The 10,745-nt window shown below is 41.0% G+C and overlaps 1 protein-coding gene across 3 annotated transcripts in view; it reads right to left on the minus strand.

Annotated features, from left to right (window-relative positions):
- Nucleotides 1-10,745, minus strand: part of igsf9ba (immunoglobulin superfamily, member 9Ba) — a 72,818-nt gene that overhangs the window by 45,991 nt on the left and 16,082 nt on the right. For all 3 annotated transcript variants that reach the window (XR_006055107.1, XM_005937878.2, XM_005937881.2), the window contains exon 2: nucleotides 5,751-5,948. Coding sequence is in view for 2 of the 3 variants with exons in the window: in XM_005937878.2 (XP_005937940.1) it covers nucleotides 5,751-5,948 (198 nt within the window). In the remaining variant the exon portion in view is untranslated. The remainder of the gene's footprint in view (nucleotides 1-5,750; nucleotides 5,949-10,745) is intronic.

The raw sequence follows: 10,745 nt of genomic DNA on the forward strand, positions 1-10,745 counted from the left end.
ATATATATATAAATTCCCAAAATGTAAAACTAGTTCTTTAACTTATTAAATGTCACAACTTTTACGAGCATCCACATGGGCCGAAGTATTATGATTTATCCTTAGAACTGCCAGTCACACCTTTAGCTGAATTTTAATACAGCGTTTGGTGTCGCTGTGGGAAAAGACCAGCTTTCCACTTCACATAAATGATCTTTCTTACGAAACTTCTCCATCCCCAACTCTTTTTACTTCAAGGCTGAGGATAAATTGGAATTCTAAAAGGAGGAAATCACAAGGGATGAGAGACATTCAGGAAGCCAGGCATGGTGAAATCTTCAGCTGCTAAGCTGTCTGTCTTCAAGCCTCCAGCCCGCTGTTCACATGGCTGCATCTGACAGCCCGACAGACTAAAACATTCGGATCTCCTCTGTCTGACGAGTGTTTGGAAATGGAGCATTTTTCCCAACTTTGATGTGTAGATGTTCTGTAAGCACTGTTTCCTCTTACTTCAGACTAAATGTCAGGCAAATCTATCGACGGTGAGGGCGGGCTGAATTGCTCTACCGGTACAAAAATGCAATAGATAGATACCCAACCCTGTGATTGCTGCCGTGGCTGGGGTAGAAAACTGACGTTTTTTTTGTTAGTGGAAAATCAATACAGTACAGAGGAAGCGAGAGAAGCACGGACTGCAGTCTTGCAGTAAAAAGGTAGATCGTCTTTAAAAAGTCAGGGCTATTTTTGAAGTGCTGAGTGGGGTGGGTGGTGGCATGAAGGGTAGGGATCAGTCTCAGCTTCTATTTGTCAAGGAGTGAGAGGGTGCTGCTGTAAACAGAGTTAACAGCACTGTATCCACGTCAGGATGGGCCTCCTGGGTATACACCACTTACACAGTACAGGGTTCTGTCTGCTGTGAAAACAGAGGGGCCAACACCTTGTTCAGATCACATCACAGGCTATGTCAGATAGGAAAGCTTTGAAAAGTAAATACTGAAGATCCAAAGTGACAAAGTTGGCAAACACATTGAGAAAAAACACATTTTAAGTCAGCTGAGTTTCACATGTGAGTAAAAAGACTATGGCTAAAGGAAAACGTTGTTGTAGTAAGAGTACAAAAAATTTGAATTCAGTCTTTCCCCATTATAGAGTGAAACGGCACATCGTGGTTAATTCAGTAATCTAAAGCCTGGTGCACATTGCTTTCGGGTTTGTCGCCAATGGTTGGTCACCAGCAAACATCCCTGTGGTTTGCTAGTAGACTGGTTGTCTAGGTAACGCTCTTATGTATTTACTACCCAGTCATTTGTCAGTCCTGCACTCTCATTGGTGGTCAGTTTAAAAAATTTAATTCAGGGCTCCCTATTTCACATTGACTGCAGTTATTTCATCCATCATTGCTTGAAGTCACTGAATATCATTGACTTTACATGCGCTCTCACTGCTAGGCGCTCGCCGTGCATTCCTTTGAAGCTGATAGTTGGTTACTTGAGAATATTTCAGTCACCGGTTGAGAAAAGATTATCTCAGGTTACGCACACTTTCTGTCACCAGCGGTTATTTTATTGTATATTGCATTAATTTTTCACACAACATCTTTTTTCCCATTTGGATTTGAACATGCAAACAATGGCACACATAAATCCAAAGCACCAAAGCACCGACTTCATCAAAATCATAAAAAAACATATTGGGACCTTCTGATTTTCATGTTTTACCTGCTTTAAACCTGGCTTTTTATTGCACTTTTGCAAAACTTTGGAAGTGCTTTAGCTAGTATAGTTTTTAATTCCCTGAATCAGCTTAATTAGAAACCTTTTTTTTGTAGATTGTTGAGGGTTGAGCCAGAGTCCATGTTGTACCTTATGACTATTTCTCTTCCATTGAAAGTTTTCATTTTGTGAACAGTGCTGGGCTTGGAAGCAAGGGAGGCCGCCTGGTTTAGTTTCATGCTAAAGCTACCACACAGTCCAGACTTGAAGGTACATCGCCTTGAAGCTGGAGAAGGTTCTATGCTCTGGTTGCCTCGGTAACCCACTAAAATATTTACTACAAGTTCAAACGTCAGTTAACAGTGCTGTCGTGCTTTTATTGGATGTTGCTTCAGTCGCTCACCAGGAAGCTGAGATAAATGTATCTTGGGTCACGCCCGCTTCAAATCACCAGCGGTTATTTTGCTCGCGGCTGCTTGAAGTCACCAAATCTCATTCATTTCCTGTGATCTCAGCTCGCCGCATCGCTTGCAGCGTGGATGCAGGGTTTCTCTTCGGATCAAGCACACCTTGCTGCTTTTTAACTTGAATGTGTGGTTATTTTACTTTTATTGCTTTACCACATTAAAACCAGCGTATTGCATGGCTGTCAGAAATTTCGATTTTGCTACATTTTTTGAATTATGTCATGCTAAAATATCCACTATTGATGCATTACTACTAACAGGCTGCTCCTAACTCAGCCCTGAACAAGCAAAACCAAACTCTCTAAACAACTCCTCTTATTTTTAATATTAAGAAAAATGCAACACATTGCATCATCTCTGCATCCATCTGCAGATAACTGATTATTACATATCCGTATTATCCACATGCAAGCTGGGGCTAAACATGGTGGCAAAAGAGATATGATTCAGTTTTCCAACAGCTTGTCCCAAAGCGGCAGGATCTGACACTAAAATTTCACAAGCTGCACATCTGAATTATTGATTGTGTCTTTGCTACAGCAGGCACAAAAATAGATGTTTTTTAATGTTATAATTTCCATATAGCTGCAGGTCAAACTGGCAAACAAAATGATCCAGGATAGCAGAGAGATCTGTATAATTTTGCATTTTGCATCGAGTTAAAGAGGCAAAAAAACACACACACACAGCTGCAATGAAAACATCTCATCTTAGATTTGAATGACACATAGAAATGATTGTGCTATAGGTCTCTTAACAGTCTTTAAAATCGGATAATTAACAAGACTGATAAGCCTAGACAAACCGATGCATTGAACCCGAATGGATTCCTGGAATCAAAAGTGCAATCATCAGAGTGAAAATATGCGCGCAAGTAAGTACAGTATTCATGGATAATCTTCTCTGTTTTGGTAGCAGCTGTGTGATGGAATAATCACACATTTCCTCTATTCATCAACTTTATTCATACTGAGTGATAACGATTCATGGGAATAGCCCAGATGAGCTCTGAGACCACACGGGCCCATTAAGCGCCCAAAGGAGCATCTCATAAACTGCAGTCCAGTGTCATTATTACGCTGTCACCATGCACATGCAATCCCCAGAAACACTTTAATCTATGTAATGAGACTGGCTATATTCAAGTTGCATCTGTTCACTGGTAATTCCTCAACAGTGGACCTAATGCCACATGGCGAAGGCCCACTAGTCCAAGTGAGCACAGTGAAGTGTAGAAAAGTGCTGTTTGTTCGCACAAAAAGCTGTTAGTCACGAGCCTAAACAGTGAAACGCTTCAGCAACTGCAACGTCTACTGTAGCCACTGTATAATAAAAAGGGGCGCTCCCAAGACAGTGAGTCACTGCCATTAGGCTTCTTTGCCGTGAAGATCCTGCATTAAAAGCCCACCGGGAAGAATTCCAGTGATTGCTGTATTATTTACAGGCTTTACATGATTCATATAAATAAAAGCAGAAAACTCTTTCACGTCCACATTTAGGACACTCAAGCTGAGGAGGTAAATCCTCGGCTTCTTCGGGAAGTCACGTCTTCATTTATTTCACAGCCTATTACCAGGTCAGCCAGAAGCTTTGTGCTTCTAAAGAGGTGAGAAAAGGGAAGGGCTAAATCTGACCTCGTTCTGACAACTCACCATCTTATCACAGCCGCTGAGGCAACATCAGAAGAACCAATTTCCTGCTGTAAGCACTCAGCACAGAGCCTGCTGCAGACATACTGTCTTGACTTGTGTTACGCTGTGATGAATGTGAGGTAAACACATTTTGTACCCTAACCTTAAAGCAGCTATAATCAATAATTTTATATTAACAGAGGATCAAATGTAAAAGTGGTTGCCCGACTCTGCGGTTCAATTTCGACTCTGCGGAGCTCTGCGGCATCGTAGTTTTAATTTTACAGCGCACGGCTTTATTGTTTTTGTTCACTCTCACTGCTTTAGGACATCACTTTGGCCTCAACCGTCAGCTGAGTTTAGAAAAATCCCAGTGTTAAGTGCTGTGCCGGCACCAGACAGCACACAGACACGGTTAAGACACAGGTAGTGATCATAGAAATGCATTTAACAGCCAGGTTATTCTTTCAGGAGCTGGTAGACCAAAAAACAAGCAAAGTAAAAACAGAATGATGCTCATGTTGCTCCCCGTCTGCACATCTGCTTAAATAAAAACAGACTTGCAATAAATCCCCCATTAAAAGGATGCAGCTTCACACATTAGGCACATTCATCTAAATCATTCTAAACTCCAGTTACATCTCTATAAAAGCAAAGATTGTTAGGGTTTACTAACATGAGATTACTTTTCTTTTTCTACATGTACATGTGGGGGCTTTTTTAATATACTTTACTGACTCTGTACTTTATGTGCTCTGTATATTTTATGAGTGTGTGGGAAGGCCTACATGTTCAATGCACTATTCAATTATTGTGAATGTTTTTTTCTGCTTTTCCTGCACAGCTCTGAACACCCAGTCGTTCTCGAGCCGCATAAAAGCCTCGGTGCGCGATGAGCCACTCGCCTGATGCTCAAACAGCAGAAGTACGATTCTGAGGGGAAAACACTGTGGATCAAGCTGAAATTGCAGGTCAATCTTCTCAATGAAATACGACTGAGAGGTACACATGTGCACAGCACATTTGCACTACAATCTGTTTGAAACCGGCTGTCAGAAATGGTCCCGCTCTCAGCCAAAAGCTCATAATAAGGTCTGCAGCAGTGCAGGAAAATCTATATCCTGCGCAATCATAGAAATGTTTACCGAATGATTATAGTTATGCAGGACCCTTGGAGCTAAACATTGCAATGTTTCTGTACTAATATATCATTACTATAGCCATGAGCCACAAGATCGGGGGCTGACTTGACAGGTTGATCGAAGACGTCTTTACCAAAACAAGGTGAAACAACTAAAACGAGGAAAAAATGAGATGTTTTGTTATCTTTTTTGCCTTTATAGAATTACTGTGGTGTGTGGGGGAAGATTTATTTCAATGCAGAATTAAAGGAGAGGAAATAAGCAGAATCCACCTATCAACAACTCTAAAGTTCATTAATGACCATCTGAGAGGGGACAGTTGGGTTTATATGAGCAAAAACCTGAAGTTCAAGATAGATACATCACAATCAAGTGTGGATTATATCTAGATGTCAATGAAAAGAGTCTTAGAGGTGCTAGTAGGTAAATATATCTTAACCTATATGCAGCTTTAACTATGATTTTGGCACCATTCACTGTTTGGTATGCACTCGAATTCGGTTCATGTTACATACAGATAAACATGTGTGCTTGTCCCGCGGGGTGTTCTTCAATTTGGCCGCTGTATGTAGCGTGAAATTATGTTGTCAACGTTGTTTCTGCTGCAGTGTCAACAATAAAAAGTCTCAGATTCAGCGTGCTTGGCAGTTGATAAGATTTTGATCCTCACTTATCCCAGGAGGCATCCAAGTCCACACTAATTCAGAGGTTTTAGACTAAATCCATCATGGATAAAACTTATTACTCACAATGTTTCTGTATTTGTCTGCTCTCTGTAGCTGCATTACTTTATTTTAGCCAGACCTACAGTTGTCTTACCAGTGTATTCTGGATCCACATGAGGAGGGTAGAAGCGGAAGTTGATGAAGAAGGGAATAGACACTCCAAACCTGAACCACTCCACCACATAGGGGGGCTGCTGGCCGTCCAGGGGAGGGGACACGTCACACCCCAGGATCACGCTCTCTCCAGCGCGCGCCGTCACAAACCGGGGCTCCTCTCTCACTCCGTGGGCACCTGGAAGGAGAGGGAAGACGTTTTGTGGGCAAACACGTCATTTTCATGTTCATCGCAGCACAGCTGGTGCGTGACATGCAGGAGAACAAGAAACAGGAAAATCTTCATGCGCTGAAATCCTGCAGACTAAGCAGGAAAATCCCATTTCATTCAAGACTAATTTACAAACAATAATTGGGGTGGCGATTCAACGCGATCGACTAAACTAATGGATTAAAAGTACATTTTATTCAAAGAGCGCTGTACTGTACAGTGAGGTGGTAGTGCACCGGTGACCGCGCACATGTGAAAACCCCTCATCCTATCGGCCTATCGTCATCTGTCACCTGCATCTGTTGGTTGAGTGTTTTGCGGCTGTGCCATACTGTACAATAAATGAGCTGCCAAGGGGTTCCATTGATCATAGCTGGCTGTTGCTCAGATGAGCTTTACTATGAGCACCACCAGGCTTGGCGTTTAGCCATGAATGTCCAGGCACGCTGCCGAGCGCTGACCTATCAGATGACTCAAAGGTCGGCATACCTGCCTCAGCAGAACGCTCACTCTGGGAATGGATTTTCTCCAGCTGCCACCCCTGCCTTTCATTGAGCTGGCTGTATCTCCACCGTCAGAGCAAGCATGACCACCCGCCCTCACCCAGGGGGAAGATCGCTTCAGGGATCAAGAGACATGCTGACGTTTCACTCCAGAGAAACACCAGCTGAATAACTTAACACTTTCATTAGCAGTAACGTTCGCATCATCAGGGATCATTTTTACTGAAGAACAAATATGTGACAACTTGGAGGTATTTTGGGCTCAAGCGGAGCTGCTGTTACACGCCGGGCGGGAGTGGGTGGCCATGCGTGTATGTTATGATGTTGGACCACCTTGTCACAATTGAAAATATGAACACATGCCTTTCACCTGTGCATTAAAAAAAACAAAAAACAAATCTCTTCGCCCAGTTCCTCTACCAAAAATATATTTTTTAAAAATGAAGCTTTGACTCCACCCCTACAGGCCATATGCACCACTTAGTGATTGTGTTTACCAGCTTAATCTGCATTATCCTTTGACAGAGTTAATCCACTTTATTCGTTTCAGCCGGCACAGATTCTAGACTGAAACAGAGCAGATTTAATGAAATTACACTTTTTAAAGTGGAGATATGGTCTGCCAGTTACAGCCTTCAGTGCTGGAATCTGCTTTGCTACTGTGCCTCTTTAGTCACAAGGAAAAGCAGGCATACTGTGCAACACTAAGCTCTAATGAGCAGCAAAAACCAACTGAAACAAGTGTGCATGACTGCCTATAACCATTCAAACATGGCCTATAACATAAAAATGGGGTGATGCAATTTTTAAAAACCTATAAAAGAAGTTATATAGGAAAGAAATAGCATAAACACACCACTTTGTACCAGCTAGATCACTAAAATAAGTAAACTGTAGCATGTCAAAATGGACAAAGATTGCTAAGACTGAACACTGAAGGGAGCTAATGGTTGAAAAGTGCTTCTGTGGGCATAAAACCACCCTGCAAATGAGCTTCTGTAGAAACCTGTCCAGTCCATATCAGCGCAACAAAATCAGAAATCTGCTATACTAATCCTTTCAGGCTCGCCAAAAGTCTGGAATTCACACCTGAACATGCTCCATTGCAGGCTCATTTATAACACTTTCACAACGATTATAATAACCCCCTCAACGCCCATCAGGTGATTGTGCTGGGGCATATCACACAACATTCAGCTGTTAAATTCTATTTAAAAAAGGATGAAAGAGTAATTCTAGTTCAGTGAATCCCAGAGTGCCTTAAAGCTCTCGGTTCAAAAAATGTAGAAAATAGACATACTGGCATTCTTAAAAACTGTTTGTCACCAAAACACTAAGAGCCGGACTGGTCCAGAAAATGCAGCCAAATACACTTTTTTTTAACCATATTTCTTGTACTGCTATAATTATTGGAGGGCGAATTATGATCATTATTTTCAGATCCATTTTTTTTCTTTGGACTCTACTAGAGCAGCTTGGTGTGATTCACTGTTTAAAACAATTTAACACATAAAACATTGTCTGAAAGAAGCTGCTTTAGCTACCTGATTGGCTGCCCCTCACAAGCAGAAGACTTTAACAATAGATTGGGGCTTTCTATACTCACAGCCAGAGCTGTGTGCCTTAGACAGCCGTACAAAACAAGTGGCCTCTCTATGGCATCATACAAACTCGAGAGTAGAATTAAATTGTGTGTGTCCACAGGTTGACCTTTTGGGATTAGTTGCACATGCACTGACTTGATAAATGTTTAATCCTGCACACACCATTGGAACAGTAAAGGTCCTTATAATCCATGTTAGTAGATGGATTGTGTTACCTCCAAACAAAGACAGGCTAGTAGTTTCCTTGTGTTCCCAATCTAAACGGGTTAGTGACAATAGTGGCTGGACTACCAGAAGGACACTAACTTATCCATGAGGTCAAAAAAAGCGCAGAACAACATCTGAAGAACTTCAGTCCTCACTTGCCTTAGCTAAGGTCTGTGTTCATGACTCAATAATAAGAAAGAGACTCTGCAAGTTACTCTGCAACCACTACTGATCAAAACCCCCCACAAAGGCTTATTAACATTTACCAGAAAACATCTTGATTTGATTTGATTTTCTCAAGACTCTGGGTAAAATATTCTGTGAACTGATTAGACCTAAGTTTAACTTTTTGGAAAGTTTGAGCCTCCTTACATAAAACTAATACAATACCAACAGTCAAACATGATGGTGGTAGTGTGTTGGTGATGGCTTTGGTGTTTTAGGACCTGTATGACTTGATATAGTTTTGAAGGAATCGTGAATTCTACTCTTAAACAGAAAATTGTGAAGGAGAAGATTTGACCATCTTTTTGTGCCCTAAATTTCAGGTGGACCCTTGTTACGCAGAAGAACTGAAACACATCAGCAAGTTCAAAACTAAATGAAGCTTTAAGAGCGGCCTAATCAAAGCGCAGACTTTGGTGCTTTGGCATGCCCTTAAACAGGCCGTCCATGCTTAAAAACCCCTTAATATAGCTGAATTTTGCAGAGAGGAATGGGCCAAAATTCCTCTAGTGATGTTAAAGACTCATGCCAGTTATGAATGCTTGACTGCAATTCTTACTGCCAAGCGTGGCACAACCAGTTATTAGTGTGAAATTACTTTTTCATAAAAGGCTAGGCAACTTTTTTCCCTTAATCAATGTAATCGTTGTCTAAAAACTGCATTTTGTATTTACTCAGGTTATCTTTGTCTAATAGTAAATTTTCTTAGATGACGAACGATAAAAGTGTAACAAACCTAGCCAAAGACTTAACTTTGGGTGATCATAAAATAATATTTTGCTTTCTTTTTGGGGGGGTGAACGCAGTGAGTGTTTCGGGTGTAAAACAGTGTCCAGCATTTGTACGTCGAGGCTTTCAGAGGAAAAAAAACCCAAGTTCCTATCCATAATGAAGCACAGTGGATACATTGTTTGGTTTGAGTAAGTAGAGTCACTTGACATAAAGCACACACTCAAACCCGGCGGAACAGCAGTGCATGCTGCTGAAATCCATTGTTTTCTCTGCAGACAGTTGAGGTTGCAGGAGTTTAGCAGCTCAGATTTCTAACTCACATTATTTTTGGATCTATGTGGCAGAGACAGCATGCCTTGGACACAGAATAGGCTTTCAGGGCTTGAGATAATATATGGTAGGGCCAATAATTCTCAAGTTCTTTTATGAGATCCTCATGAGGGAACAATCAGCACAGGCTTGGTCACCACTTTCATTTCCTTAATGGAGACACAGCGACCCGATAGGGTTTATATAGGGGCTTATTCAGGGGAAATATTTATGCGCTCAACAACTCATAAATGTGATACAAGGGTCCATGCTTAAGATCTTTCAAATAAAGAGTGCTGTAGATATAAAGGAATCAATGCAGTTAGGATGGTTGCAACTAGTTATTGCTTTGGCATTGTAAATGTCAGCTGAACCCAAGTTGTACAGTGAAACTATTCAAAGAGGTAGAAATCTGTTGAGTAAGATCTGCATAAATCAGACACCTAATAAATCCTGCAGACTATTATGTTTTACGTTTCTGTCCTCAGCCTGAAGTGGATTTACTGCTAAGATCATGAATTTCTGAAGGGTAACAATTCAGTTACCTGTCAAGATATATCCGCTATACGGGCAGTAGTTGAGGAACAAAGGAAAATACAGAGGGAGTAAGTCGGAGTATGAACTAGATACTAGTTTTGACTTTGACTTTTCTATATCCTCAAATCATTTTGTCAATGAATCATTTGGGTAACAAAATGTTAGAAGATATCGAAATATGCCCATTTGGACATTTCCAACATTTATTTTTTTTCCCCAAACCTCAAGCCAACAGCAACAAAATCCAGTTGACTGAATCAACCTCTTTGTGTCTTGTAACCCCTTAAAGAGACAATTAACACCAAAATCAAACACAAGTTCTTCCTCTGGCCAGTAGTTCAACAACAAAAAAAGGATTCATTCATTTATTTTTCCAAATTTCACTCGCCAAAAAAGACAACATGCAGGTAGCTAACAATATAGCTCAGGTGAGTAGTTATGCCAATAATTGTAACTTTTTTTCATAAGCACAAGACTCATTATTGGTAAATGCAAACATTTCCTCCTGCAGAGGGACACAGTCAGTGGTTCTGATGCGGTATGAAGAAAATAGTATAGTATGAAAATGTTCATAACGAGGCTTGAGGATTTTTTTACACTGTCGCTGTATCTATTGCACTTTTAGCAGCACAAGGTGAGTGCCATAT

Source organism: Haplochromis burtoni, unplaced genomic scaffold (genome assembly GCF_018398535.1).
Source record: "Haplochromis burtoni strain Fernald_Lab_line unplaced genomic scaffold, NCSU_Asbu1 Contig_216, whole genome shotgun sequence".
Classification (NCBI taxonomy): domain Eukaryota; kingdom Metazoa; phylum Chordata; class Actinopteri; order Cichliformes; family Cichlidae; genus Haplochromis; species Haplochromis burtoni.